The sequence below is a fragment of the Phodopus roborovskii genome, unplaced genomic scaffold (genome assembly GCF_943737965.1).
Source record: "Phodopus roborovskii unplaced genomic scaffold, PHOROB, whole genome shotgun sequence".
Taxonomy (NCBI): domain Eukaryota; kingdom Metazoa; phylum Chordata; class Mammalia; order Rodentia; family Cricetidae; genus Phodopus; species Phodopus roborovskii.
Genome location: NW_026125554.1, coordinates 3,007,381 through 3,021,566, shown reverse-complemented (window position 1 = coordinate 3,021,566; position 14,186 = coordinate 3,007,381). Strand labels below are relative to the sequence as shown.

General features: G+C 45.9%; 1 protein-coding gene across 1 annotated transcript; it reads right to left on the bottom strand.

The window, feature by feature from the left end:
- Positions 1 to 4,994: 4,994 nt before the first annotated feature.
- LOC127216529 (olfactory receptor 10T2-like) lies at positions 4,995 to 9,680 on the bottom strand. Its single transcript, XM_051177232.1, has 3 exons — positions 9,647 to 9,680; positions 8,872 to 8,924; positions 4,995 to 5,966 (listed from the first exon to the last, which is right to left on the bottom strand). Exons 1-3 carry the CDS (start codon positions 9,678 to 9,680, stop codon positions 4,995 to 4,997), a joined length of 1,059 nt encoding a protein of 352 aa, XP_051033189.1.
- Positions 9,681 to 14,186: the final 4,506 nt, after the last annotated feature.

The window sequence follows — 14,186 nt, the reverse complement described above, 5'->3', positions numbered from 1 at the left end:
CTGCCTCCTGTCTCACTGTAGTTACAGGCGTTCTACACTTTACAAGGTTTCTGGGGATTTGAAGTCAGGTCATCAATAGGCATCAATAGACTATTGATGGTGGAGTGTTCTTGGTTGCAGGACACAATTCTTTCTTTCCTTTCTTCTTTTTAAAAGACTTATAAGCACAGCTGAAATAGCTCAGTTGGGAGAGCTTTAGACTGAAGACTTATTTATTCTGCCTGAATGTATGCCTGCAGGTTAGAAGAGGGCACCAGATTTCATTATGGAAGATTATGAGCCATCATGTGGTTGCTGGGAATTGAACTCAGGACCTCTGGAAGAGCAGCCAGTGCTCTTAACCACTCAGCTGTCTCCAACCCCCCCCCCCACATTTTCTAGTCTGAATCCCATATAGCTCCAGCTCTTTCTCTGTGTTAGCAAAGTAAATGTCAGCAGTAAGTTTCCTAAGGTAGAGAGAAACTTCTACTAGTCTTGGGGTTGACGTTCTATTGATTTCAACTGGGTCAGGTGTCTCAGCTGCAGCACTATTGGCATTTGGGAGTCATAACATTCTTTGCTGTGGGATGTCATCTTGGTCATAGTAGGGTTTTTAACAGCATGTCTGCTTCACTGGGTACCAGGAGTACCCACTTGTCAGTGTGATTGCCAAAAATATCCCCCAACACTGACAGTGATGCAGTGGGAGGTGGGATTCACCCCCCCAGACCATCCCCAGGATCATCTGCCCTAACTAATGTCTATGACAGTGGGAAAATTAGGAGTGTGATCAATTTAAAGGTGGGTAGGTTGCAGCAGAGTGAATTTTTTCAGTTGATGTGCTTTTGCATGTGTGCATGTCTGAGTACGTGTGTGGGGATGTACACCTGTGTATGCATGTATACACAGGTGTTGTGTGCACATAGAAGGCAGGGGTTCGTGTCATGTGCCTTCCTCTATTGTTCTCCACCCCTCCCCCTCCCACCATAGTCTCTTACTGAAATAGTTTCTACTAGCCTGGGTGAGCAGGGAGCTGGAGGACCTGCCTGTTTCTGCCCCTGCAGAGCTGGAGTTATGCATGCTCACACCCCAGCTGGGGACTTGGGGATCTGAACTCAGGCATTTATCTTTACAGAAAATGTTTCACCTGCTGAGTCATCTTCCCAGCTCTGTTTTTTTTTTTAATTAAAATTATTTTATTTGATTAATTGTTTAGGCCAGAATGTCAAGTAGTGGATGTGATTGTGACATCTTCACACATTGTGGTAGCTTGAATGTAACTGACCTCCATAATCTCACAGGTGACACTATTAGGAGGTATGGCTTTGTTGGAGGAAGTGTGTCACTGTGGAGGCAGGCTATTAGACATAGAGCAAAGGACAACCAGCATCTAGGCCACAACCCCAGAGAACCTAGGTAACAAAAAGGATGCTAAGAGGCACATGAATTGGCATAGGAAGGGAAAAAAGACAAGATCTGCTGAGTAAATTGTAAACATGGGGGCAGGGGGAGGTGGTGGGGGAGTGGGGAAAATGTATAGTTCAGTTGAAAGATGATAAACAGCAACAACAAAAAAAAGAGTTGCCATGGTCATGGCAACTGCTTTCTTATAGAACCCAGGACACCAGCCCAGGGATGGCACTACCCACATGGGCTGGGCCCTCTCCCATCTATCTCTTCACAGCAACAGAAATCCTAATTAAGACATTCATATTTGCCACACACTGTTCTTATTTGTTCCCCTGGGAGCGTGAATCCTGGGAAGTAACCATCCAAAGTCTACTCCGTTTTTTCCTTCTTAGGCTTGTTTCCTGCCCCCCTCCCGCCCGCCATTAGGCTGCCCAAACTGCTTCAGATTCCTGACCTTTCAGCTTCCCTGGTGCAGGGATTATAGGCATTTACCACCACATCTAACAACTCCTCCTCCTTCTCCTTTCCTCTTCCCCTTCCTCTCCTGTCCTCCCTTCGCCTTCCCTCTTCTTTTCCCCTTTCCTTTCCTTGTCTCTTCCCCCTCCTCCTGTTCTTATCTGATCCCTTCTCTCTGCTCCTCTTGTTCTTCCTGTCCTCTCCTGTCCTGCCTGTCCTCTCTTGTCCTCTCCTCTCCTGTCCTCTCCTGTCCTCTCCTGTCCTCTCCTGTCCTCTCCTCTCCTCTCCTCTCCTCTCCTCTCCTCTCCTTTCCTTCCTCCCTCCCTGTTTCCCTTTTCCTGAGGGTTAAACTCAGGGCCTTGGAATGTCAGGTGTCTTAGTTTCTATCATTGCAATGAAACATCATGACCAAAGTGCAAGTTGGGGAAGAAAGGGTTTATTTGGCTTACACTTCCATACTGTTGAAGGAAGTCAGGACAGGAACTCAAGCAGGGTAGGACCCTGGAGGCAGGAGCTGCTGCAGAGGCTATGGAGGAGTACTGCTTACTGGCTTACTTCCCATGGCTTGCTCAGCCTGCTTTCTTATAGAACCCAGGACCACCAGTCCAGGAATGGCACCACCCAAATGGGCTGGGCCTCCCTCATCCATCACTAATTTAAAAACGCTCTACAGGCTTGTCCACAACCTGATCTCACAGAGATTTTCCTATTCTTGGGGGAGAGGTCTTAGGTGGTAGAACCATTCTAGGAAGTTGGGAAGGTTGGTCCCTGGGAGATGGCTCTCTGGACATGCCTGTGGAGGATGACTGTGGTTGTGTTCATTGAAGTGGGAGGACCCATCTGCTGTGGTTAGTGACATTCCTTGGCTGGTCTCCTGGAGAAAGGGAGCATAGTAGCAGCATGCATCCATCTCTGGTCACTGATTATGGCTATGATGTGACTAGCTGCTCCAAGCTCCTGCTGTCTCCACTTTCCTTGCCACTATGGACTCTCACCTTGAACTGTGGGTCAGAATGAACTCTTTCTCCTTTAAGTTGCTTTTGTCTGAGCATTCTATCATACTGTGGTGGTTTGAAAGAAAACAGGCCCGGTGGGGAGTCACCATTGGGAAGTATGGCTTTGTTGGAGGAAGTGTGTCACTGTGTGGGGGTGGACTTTGAGGTCTCCTTTGCTCAAGCTATGCTCAGTGTGGCACACAGTTGCTTTTGCTGAATGTGGATCAAGATGTAGAACTCTCAGCTCCTTCTCCAGCACTATGTCTGCCTGAGAGCTGACATGTCATTCACCATGCCAATAATGGACTAAACCTCTGAACTGTAAGCCAGCCCCAGTTAAATGCTTTCCTTTGTAAGAATTGCTGTGGTCATGGTGTCTCTTCACAGCAATGGAAACCCTAATGAGGACTCACACCAACAGGAGAAGAAACTGAGACAGATGTTTACAACCATGGCCAGGAAAAGGGAACTGATAGGATTTAAAGATTCATATCTATATAACTTCACTGGTACCCTAGCTTCAGTGTTTTCTCTTGGCTGGCTTTGTTCTCCACCGCCCCACTATGCACACACGTAACTCTTTACCTGTGATCATGTAGACAGCCCTTATTAAACTCATTGAGTCAACAACAATGACAAAGAGACATGAGAATAGAAGGGAAGAAAATAGTTGGGAAGAGGAAGGGGATCAGCAAGAGTGGTAGTGGGATAGAAGAGGGTAATGGGGGTGTCAAAACATTTTCATATACATGGTTGAAAATGCCTACCCAAACCACTGCTATATAGGATTAATAAATGCTATTGAAATTGACATGATAAAAACTTCTACTTGTGGATCTGGAAGTGGTGGCTCACACCGGTAATCCACACACTCAGGAGGCTGAGGCAGGACGATCACCTGTAATTCAAGGCTAGTGTGGGCTACATAGTGAGCTCCTGGTCAGCCTGGGCCACAGATTGTCCCAGCAGGCTCTGCCAATGGAAACCTGGGCCATTTTAGCGTGCTCCTTTGGCTCTAACTTTTGTCTATTTACTGCTCAGTTCTGAAGCCTCTTACATTTTAGGTGTTTATTGTGACATCCCACCTCCTGGTATTAAGTTCTACCTTAGCTTGCCTTCGTCTGGGAGGCATCCCAGACGAAGACCATATGTCAGGTAATCTATAAGGATAGGGTTTATTTCTTATGGTTCTGGAAGCTGGAGAATCTGGGGGAGAGGGCGGGGAACAACATCAAGTGAGTTTCTTAATCCCATGGCAGAAACTAGAAGGCCAAATGAGTATTAGAGACATAAAGATGGGAACACTTCTGGGCAACTAAGCCATCTGAGTAACAACAGCATTGACCCAGTCTAAAGGTTAGCCGCCCCCCACCCCAGGGGCTAGCGAGGTGGCTCAGTGGTTAAGAGAACTTACTGCTCTTGCAAAGGACCCCAATTAGTTCCAAGCACCAACATCAGACAGCTCACACCTGCCCGTGACTCCAGCTCTAAGGAGTCTAACACCTTCAAATGCATGTATCTGCTTACCCATGTTCACATATTCCACAAATAAAAATAGAGTAACTCTCTTAAAATTAAAAAAGAATTAGACCACTCTATGATCTCCATACCACCCTTGATGTATTGGCCCCTTTATCTCCAAGCGGCAGCACCTGGATGCCTTCTATTCACAGTAAAGGCTCCATCTATCAGCACTAGTTGCATGAGGGATTAAGACGCCAACACAGATCCAGTGTTAATGGCATATACATGTATTTATTTATTTATTTGTTGGTTCATCAAGACAGGTTTCTCTGTGTAGTCCTGGCTGTTTCTAGAACTCACTTTGTAGACCAGGCTGAACTGGAATTTAGAGATCCACCTGCCTCTGCCTCCCACGTGCTGGGATTAAAGGAGTGCACACATAGGAGTGCACACACCACTGGCTGTTGTGGTGCATGCCTTTAATCCCAGCACGTGGGAGGCAGAGGCAGGCAGATCTCTGTGAGTCTAAGAAGAGTGCAGTCTACATAGCAAGTTCCAGGTTAACCAGGGCTACATAGCGAAGGTGTTGCAAACAAAACAAAATCGCAAACAGGCTAGAGAAACGATTCGTTGTATTTGCTTCTCTTCTAGAGGACCAGGGCTCTTGGTTTCTGGATGCAGATATCTAGTCTAGGAGGGAAACTCATTAAAGCAAGCAGAACCTGCAACCCGCGTTAGGTTCTTCCTCAGGGCCACCCTCACCTCCTTGTTCCTCAAGGTGTAGACCACAGGGTTCAGCAAGGGCGTCACCACCGTGTAGAACACCGCCACCAGGCGGTCCTGGGAGGGGTTGGCCCCAGAGTCTGGCCGCAGGTAGATGATGGAGGCACAGCCAAAATGCACGATGACCACTGTGAGGTGGGCCGCACAGGTGGAGAAGGCTTTGCGCCGGCCCGAGGCCGAAGGGATCCTCAAGATGGCCACCACGATGAAGGCGTAGGAGAGGAGGATAAGGAGGAAGGAAAACAGCACCACGAGGATGCTCAGGAAGAAGATGCCAAGCCCCTTGTGCGTGCTCTCTGCACAGCTGAGCTTCAGCACAGGCGCGATGTCACAGAAGAAGTGCTCCACATGGCCTGTGCCGCAGAAGGGCGAGGAGAAGATCATGCAGGTTTCGACCAAGGCCACCGAGAAACCAGAGCAGAAAATCAGAATTCCCATATACAGGCAAACGGTGGGTCTCATGATCACAGAGTATCGCAAGGGATGGCAGATGGCCACATACCTGTCATAACCCATCAGTGTAAGGAGGAAACAGTTATTGCATCCCAAGAGCAAGAAGAAGAACATCTGAGCCCGGCAGCCCGCGATGGAGATGGCCTGGCTCTCCATCAGCAGGTGGGCCAGCATATTGGGGATGGTGACCAGTGTGTAGCAGGTCTCAGAGAGGGAGAGCACAGCCAGGAAGCGGTACATGGGAGTGTGGAGGGTGCGATCCACCTGGATGATGGTGATGATGGTGGCGTTGCCACTGAGTGTGACCAGGTAGGTGAGGAGGAACAAGGTGAAGAGGGTGGGCCTCAGTTCTGGGAGGTTGGAGAATCCCACCAGCACGAACTCTGTCACCAGCCAGGTTCCATTGTCCCACTGCTTCTCAGGAGCCTGAGAGGAGACAGGATTACTGGGACAAGGCGGGTCATGAGGCCTCAGGTGGGGGTAGGAAAATCATCACTGATTTGCAGACAGGACAGAGGGACTTGGAAATGATCAGTTATTACCCAGCCAGCAAGGCATCTCCTCAGTATGTAAGGCAGTTATCAGAACTTAGAAGGCAACAGTACTTCACATGTGGGAGGAGAGAGAAGAAATGTTAGTGTCCTGGGTTACTTTCTATTGCTGACAAAAAGCAACTCAGGGGAGGAAGGGTTTAATTCAGCTCACAATTCCAGGTCATAGTCAGTCACAGCAGGGAAGTCACATGAGCTTGGGACAGCTGGTCTCCTCCCAGTGACAGTCAAGAGCAGAGAGAAATGGATGCATGCATGCTCACTTGCTTCCTTGCTTGTGTTTAGCTTGGTTTCTCCACTCTTACATAGTTCAGGACCCCTTACCTAGGGAACAGTGCTGCCAACAATGGGCTGAGTCTTTGTTCATTAGTGAATTAAGCCAGTTTCCCATAGACATGCCCCTGGGCCAGCATTATGCAGATAATCACCCATCCAGCTCTCTTCCCAGGTGATTCAAATTTGTATCAAGTTGACAATTAAAGGGAATAGTTACTTTATCAAGTATCTCTAGAAGCAGAGCCTACATAAGGACCTAAAAAAAAAATTTATCCCAGGGGCAATTCAAAAAACAAGCAAACAGAAAACCTGACAGGGGCTGGTTATATTAGCTCAGTGGTAGGTTGCCTGTCTAGCAGGCATGAGGACCTGGCCTAAATTCCTAGTGCTGTTAACAAGAAAACAAGAGCAACAAAAACAAAATGAAGAAATGACTTTGGAGGTGGCTGTGAGACCGTTAAGGGACACAGCCGACATAAAGTGGGTCAACTTGGAGTTTTACCGGTGAAGACAATGACATCATCCCAGGGCTCTCTGAAAAGTGAGAGAAACATACACCTCTGTGTCATCATCCTCCCAAGATGAGGGACATGGGACTTAACTGCCAACTCTTGTTGATGGGCCCACAAGATGGCTGAGCACCAAAAAGGCACTTGCCGTGCAAGCTCCATGACTTGAATTCTGCCCTCAGAATCCACATGAAAGTGGAAAGAGAAAACCAAATCCATAACGTTGTCCTCTGACCTCCAAATGCATTCCATGGCTCGTGCATTGCTACTAAAATGATGATAAGGATAATGGAAGTGACACAATAATAATAATGGTAATAATGATGATAATGATAGTAGCTAAACTAAGCTAATTATAGGGGCTGCTGACATGGCCCAGCAGTTAAAGGAATCTACCACCAAGCCTGATACCTGAACTTAATCCCTGAACCTTCATGGTGGAAGAGCTGACTCCTGACAGCTGTCTACAGCCCCCGTTCCCACTCTTGTACCCCTTCTGCCTACTCTCTTTTCTGTCTCCCTCCCTCTCGCGCACACACACAAACACACTAATTTGAAGTACCATACTCTGATATCAGCAGTCATACTGTTCATCTGTCTCTGTTGCCGCAACTGTTCACTGTCTTTTGAAGCGGGAGAGCCTGGACCACCCCACCAGGAAAACAGAAGACAATAAAGTCTTACATGGGTCACACCGTGGGTGTAAGCTAGGCAGATCATGGGTTCAGGATCAGTCTGGGCTACGCAGCAAGCTCCTGCCTCCAAAACAAAACACAAAAGGCATAATATTTTCATACGACCTATGAATTCTATTTACATTTTAAATTAACTTGAAACTATTCTTAGGATATTAAGCAATTGAAATACTATGTAAGTAGTTGTACTATATTTAAAGGAGTAATGATTTTTAAAGTCTGTGCCTGTTCAATGCAGATATCACCATACATTTCCTTCTCTGTTTCTTTAATTATTTTTGAATGTGTATATGTGTATATATTTGCATGAAGGTGGGAGCAAGAGGTTAGTATCAAGTGTCTTTCTCAGTTGCTTTCTACCTTATATATGAAGGCAGGGTCTCTTACATGATCACAGAACTCACTGATTTAGCTGGTCTAGGCAGCCAGCTTGCTTCACTCTCCTTATCTTCATTTCCCAGATACTGGGATTACAGGCAGACTACCAAATCTACCTAGAACACCCAGGAGCTCTGGGGATTTGAACTCTGGTCTTCAATTGCATGTACACCTGTGTGCACACTTGCACAAAACGTGCCCCGCCAAACACATACACAGTCATTAAAGACAAAAACAAAAAGAATGTTCTACTGACTGTCTTCCTATGCCTTTAATTAAGAAGCACACCTTTGGGGTTGGAGAGGGCTCAGTGGTTAAGAGCACTGGCTGCTCTTCCAGAGGTCCTGAATTCAATTCCCCCCAAGTACATGGTGACTCACAATCATCTGTAATGAGATCTGGTGCCCTCTTCTGGCCTGCAGGCACACATGCAGACAAAACATTATATAAATGGTAAATAAATAAATTAAAAAGAAAAGAAATATATTTTTGTGTTGATCTAGAAAACTATATTCAAACACAACTCAACTTCCAATCATCTTAATTTTTAAAAATTATTTATATTTTCTTGTACGAGTGTTTTACTTGCATATATGTTTGTGTGCTATGGTCGTGCCTGTTGCTCACAGAAGTCAGAAGGCATTAGATCCTCTAGATCCCCTGGAACTAGAGTTAATAGGCAAGTTATGAGCTCTCACATGGGTACTAGTCCTCTGCAAGAGCAACAAATACTCTAACCGTGGAGCCCCACCTCCAGACTCAAGTTTCATCATTCTGACAGTGAAAAGACCCTGGCCCAGAGCAAGTGAAAACACAGGACCAGCAAGCCCCACCTGGAACCCGTGAAACTCATGCCCACTGAAGGTTCCAGAACAGCACTGGCCTGAAGGACTTAACCGAGGGTGCTGAGTTCAAGGCTTACCTGTGGGTGCCACTGTTGTGCCCACTGTGGCAGCACCAGACCCAGGGTCCTTCCTGCAAGTGTGGGAGGACAGACAGCCAGGAGTGCTAGGGACAGGGGCTGGTCCTTCCTTCTATTTCTTCTCATCAGGAGCCCCTAAGGCTGGAGTCCCTTCCCTGATGCTCTGGCTCTCACTCTACCAGGTTCTGTACGTGTGTGTCTGTGCGCATGGAGCTCTGGGTTACATAGCGTGCAGTCCACACACCCAAGCACACTCATCTTGTCATGGTTCTGTGTCTGCAGTGTTCAGGGCTGGAGGAGGCTCCTCTTGTTCCCTTCTGAGCACATTGCACATCTCTGGGACCCCACAAACTCAACTCAACACTAGAATCACCTTGGAAACAAGCTCCGTGGAAGGGTGCCATTGTCCAGGCAATCTAAACAATTTCCCCCCTCCACTCATTTTTAGGTTTCACCGAAGGTGGGGCTGGGCAGGTGGCTTCTGCAGCCAGAATGTCACTCACCATGGCCAGGTCAGGCTCTCACATCACCGAGAACATCCCTCTCTGTCTAAGAAGGAAGGGGCTGAGGGCCCACATTCTCCTCTTCTGGGGTCCCTGGAGCTGCTGTCCCAGAACCTCTGCAGTCACTAACAAGTCCCCCAGGACCAGGCTGGTGCTATGAGGAACTAGACACCCCAGGGTCTTCTTCCCCAGCATCCAGCTCTGAGCCCCAGAGTAGGGGAAGATTAATTGGAATCCTCCTTTGGGGACAGCAGTCACAAATCATCCCTCACTCCATCGGTGTTCCCAGTCTGCAGCGAGTGCCATGTCAGCTGTGCAAGGCTGCTTCCCAAAGACCCTGCCTCTGTGGGAGGAAGGAGTTGCTGACTTCATGTTGTTACTCAGGATGCTCAGGACAAATCTAGGGTCCTGAAGCCCTCACATGTCTGTTCTTTCTGGATACCTTTAGTCCTGTAAATAATCTCAGTAAACACTCTGGTTCACTAAGCTAGACCGTGGTGGAATTGTTTCTCCACGTTGCTCTTATGGTCTCATCTGGGGTAACCTGACACTTACTTATGTCTCTCCAGAAAAGTCACAGTAATTAATGCCTGAATAGAGAACCAAGAACGAGTTGAGGGGTGGTGGCAAGGCCCATGCAATGTATGCTGAGGCCTGTGGCTGGGCTGATCTCCGAGAAGGCGAGGGTCCTCAGAGGCAATCCTGATATGGCTACCTCACTCCATGTGCTGTGGGAAGGCTACGTAGGAAGGCTGCACGCTCTCCAGGATGAGTGATTGAACAAGCAACCAAGACTGAGCTGTCTGAGAGTGGCAATGAGTCCTGATGGACTGGCTTACTCAGATCACGAGGGATGGTTGCTTATTACTGTCTGAGATGCCTGTTTAAGGGAATCTCAAGGTATCTGTCTTCCCTTATGTGAAATGGAGGGTCAGTCATCCTTGATGAATGGGATCACATCTGCCACATGAATGTAGAGATGCCCCCCAATATAGATGAAAGACCAGAGAAAGCCTTGCAGTCCCTGAGAGAAGCATGCACGGGACAGGCTTGTCAGTAAGTTGCTGCTGCAGCTGCATGGTCACTGCACTGAATAATAAAACATGAAGCTGAGGGTTGGATTGCTGCACAGTGGGAGCTTACTTGTTCACAGGGGTAACTACAAGTGGAAGTGACATATGGCTAGGGTCCTCCACATTAGCCTCCAACTTGGTGGACAGTTGGATAGAAGGGGTGAAATGGAGGTATTGTTTTGCATTTCCTTTTAAAAAGAAGTTGTATTTATTTTTCTGTATGTGAGCTTGTATATGTGTGTGTATGCACATGTGTGTGTGTGCACACATGCACGCACATACACAAGCATGTGCTTTGGATCAGAGGACAACTTCCAAGAGTTAATTCTCTCCTCCCATCATGTGGACTTCTGAGTCTGAACTCAGACTGTCAAGCTTGGTGACAAGTGCCTTTGCCCTCTGAGCCATCTTGTCTGCCTGGTTTGCATTTCTTGCAGCTAGGTATGAGGTGGATGTGCAAAGATAATACAAGTTGTATCTTGTGCTGAAGAGTCCATTCTGGGATCCAAAAACTTGTAACTTATGACAATATCATGGAGACTGAGGAGGAAAAGAACATGGTAGAAGTAATAAAGATACCTTGAAAGTCCAACCTTTACTAGAGAAGAAGGGAAAACCTATGATTCACCATACAGACAGCGGCTGGCTAGATGACTCAGCAGATAAATGTGCCTGCTGCCAAACCTGATGACTCAAGTTTAATCCCCATGATACACACAATGGAAGGACAGAACCATTGCCCACAACTTATTACACAATATGGTGCACTTGTGGTTGTGCATACAATACACATAATAAATATTGTTAAAAATTAAAAATGTATAGAGGACAATAACAATGGACAGTAACATGGTAGTGATAGAAGATGCCCTTCAGGTTCAATTTTTAATAGTGAGGAAGGAGGATCCATTATCCAATACGCAGACAGGAGCATAACAATGACATGGGGCTGGAGATATGGCTTAGTGGTTAAGAGTACCAGCTACTCTTACAGAGGACCTGTAAGGTTCAATTCCCACCACCTGCATGCAGATTACAACGAGCTGAAACTCCAGTTCCAGGGGATCTGATGTTCTCATCTGACCTCTGCAGGCACACACTCAATGCACATACATGCATGCAGACAAAAACACTCATACACATAAAATAAACCATTTTCTTTTTAGTATTATAGTATAATTACAACATTTCTCGCTTCCATTTCCTCCCTCCAAATCCATGCATATACCCCCCTCCCTGCTCTCCTTCAAATTTATGGCTTCTTTTTTCACTAATTGTTATTGCATGAATTCATGTATGTTCATATACAAAAAATCCTATATATGACATGTTCAGTCCATATAATGTTACTTATGTTTATTGCAAGAAAGAAAGGAAGGAAAGAAGGAAGGAAAGAAGAGAAGGAAGAAAGGAGGGCAGGAAGGAAAGAAGGAAAAAAGGAAGGAAGGAGGAAAGAAACAAAGGAGTTATGTTAGGGAATGTTAGGCACCTGAATTCCTTGAATGGAAAATACTGTTAAATAAGAATGAAAAAGCCAGTCACATCCTGGCTTGTGGGTACATAGATGTGAATGGAAGCAGCCAGAGTGCTGTGAAAACAGAAAAACGAAGTAACTGCATCCTTCTTTAAGACAAAGGCTGTATGACCTGAGACAATACGAGAGAAGTCAGTTCCTACTGGACTGGCTTCCAGAAACACTTGGTTTTTTCTGTCTGAGTTCTCTATGAATGCCAAGGAGTAAGATGAAAGGAGACTACAGGCATCACTGAGGAGACTGGGCATGACAGAGGTGGTGTGGGATGCTCACCTCACTGGGCTGCATAGGACTATGTTCATGGGGTGGTAAGAAAGAATGACTCGGCAGCTCCCTTGGGGGCAGGTCTGGGACCAATCCAGGGACATGATCTTTATGAGATAGGAGAGGCTATAGCAGACCTGAATGATTTGGACAAGCATGGGAATCTGTTCTGTGAAGTTCAAAAGCAATCAAGAGGAGCTGAGACAAGGAGTAGTGGACGAAGGTCTGTCAGGTCACTTTGTGAGGGCAAATGTGGCAGCAGTGTGTCTAAGCACAGAGCAGTCTAAGTGCTGTGAAAATATGAACAGGGTATCTGCACCAGGCTGGCCAGTTCCCTTGTGCTTCAACATTTGCCCCCATTTCTGGTGAAACCTTTTCCCCTTCCACCCCCATTCCCTCTGCACTATAAATGGCTGGCAGTAAGTTCTGGTGTTTAGGGAAAAGTTCATGCTCATAGGGAAGTTTAACATCAACAACATCAGCTTAGTTCAGCCAATCAAAACAGATGTCACTCAAGACTGCTATGTGTAGGGGGTGGTTGATAAGGGGGCAAAAGGGATATAAAAAGCCTGTTTAAGTTTTGTGTATGGTATAGATATAGATCTATCTTCCGTCTTCTACACACCAGCATCCAGTTATGCCAGCACCATTTGTTTAAGATGCTTTCTTTTTTCCATTGTATAATTTTAGCTGCTTTGTCAAAAACCAGGTTTTCATAGGTGTGTGGGTTAATATCAGAGTTTTCAATTCAATTCCATTGGTCTACCTGTCTATTGTACAGGGTTGTTTTGGCTATCCCGGGTCTTTTGTTTTGCCATATAAAGTTGAGTATCGTCCTTTCAAAGACTGTGAAGAATTGTGCTGGGATTTTGATGGGGATTGCATTGAATCTGTAGACTACTTTTGGCAAGACTGCCATTTTTTACTATGTTGATCCTGCCTATCCATGAGCATGGGCGATCTTTCCATTTTCTGATATCTTCTTTAATTTCTTTCTTGAAAATCTCAAAGTTCTTGCTATACAGGTCTTTCAATTGTTTGGTTAGCGTTACTCCAAGCTATTTTATGTTGTCTGTAGATATTGTAAAGGGTGATGTATCATCTGTATATTGTAGCGCTACTGATTTTTTTGAGTTAATTTTGTGTCTTGCCAGGTTATGGATTCAATACAAATCCAGCCACACTGAATCTCTTAGAAGAGAAAGTGGGAGGTACCTTTAAACAAATTAGTATAGGAGACTGCTTCCTGAATATAACATCAGTAGCACAGACACTGAGATAGACAATTAATAAATGGGTCTTCCTGAAACTGAGAAGCTTCTGTAAGGCAAAGGACATAGTCAGCAAGACAAAATGGCAACCCACAGAATGGGAAAAGATATTCACCAACCCCACGTCTGACAGAGGGCTGATCTCCAAAATATACAAAGAACTCAAGAAGCTAGTCACCCAAACACCAAGTAATCCAATAAAAAAGTGGGGTAAGGAACTAAATAGAGAATTCTCAATAGAGGAATCTAAAATAGTTAAAAGACATTTAAGAAAGTGTTCAACAGCCTTAGCCATCAGGGAAATGAAAATCAAAACGACTCAGAGATACCATCTTACTCTTGTCAGAATGGCTAAAATAAAAAACACCAATGACAGCTTATGCTGGAGTGGATGTGAAGAAAGGGGCACACTCCTCCACTGCTGATGGGAGTGCAAACTCACAGTCACTTTGGAAATCAGTATGGCGGTTCCTCAGGAAAATCAGTCTATCACAAAGTCCAGCAATTCCACTCTTAGGCATATACTCAAAAGATGCACATTCATGCAACAAAGACATCTGTTCAACTATGTTCATAGCAGCATTATTTGTAATAGCCAGAACCTGGAAGCAACCTAGATGCCCCTCAACTGAAGAATGGATAAAGAAGATGTGGTAATTTACACAATGGA

What these genes read in the sequence shown, in the direction of transcription:
- LOC127216529 (XM_051177232.1), bottom strand. Translation starts at nt 9,680, where the DNA reads ATGGCACTCGCTGCAGACTGGGAACACCGATGGA. An exon ending in AGACTGGGAACACCGATGGA is followed by an intron (nt 8,925 to 9,646) that starts GTGAGGGATGAT and finishes CCACACTTGCAG; the next exon opens with GAAGGACCCTGGGTCTGGTG. An exon ending in CACAACAGTGGCACCCACAG is followed by an intron (nt 5,967 to 8,871) that starts GTAAGCCTTGAA and finishes GTCTCCTCTCAG; the next exon opens with GCTCCTGAGAAGCAGTGGGA.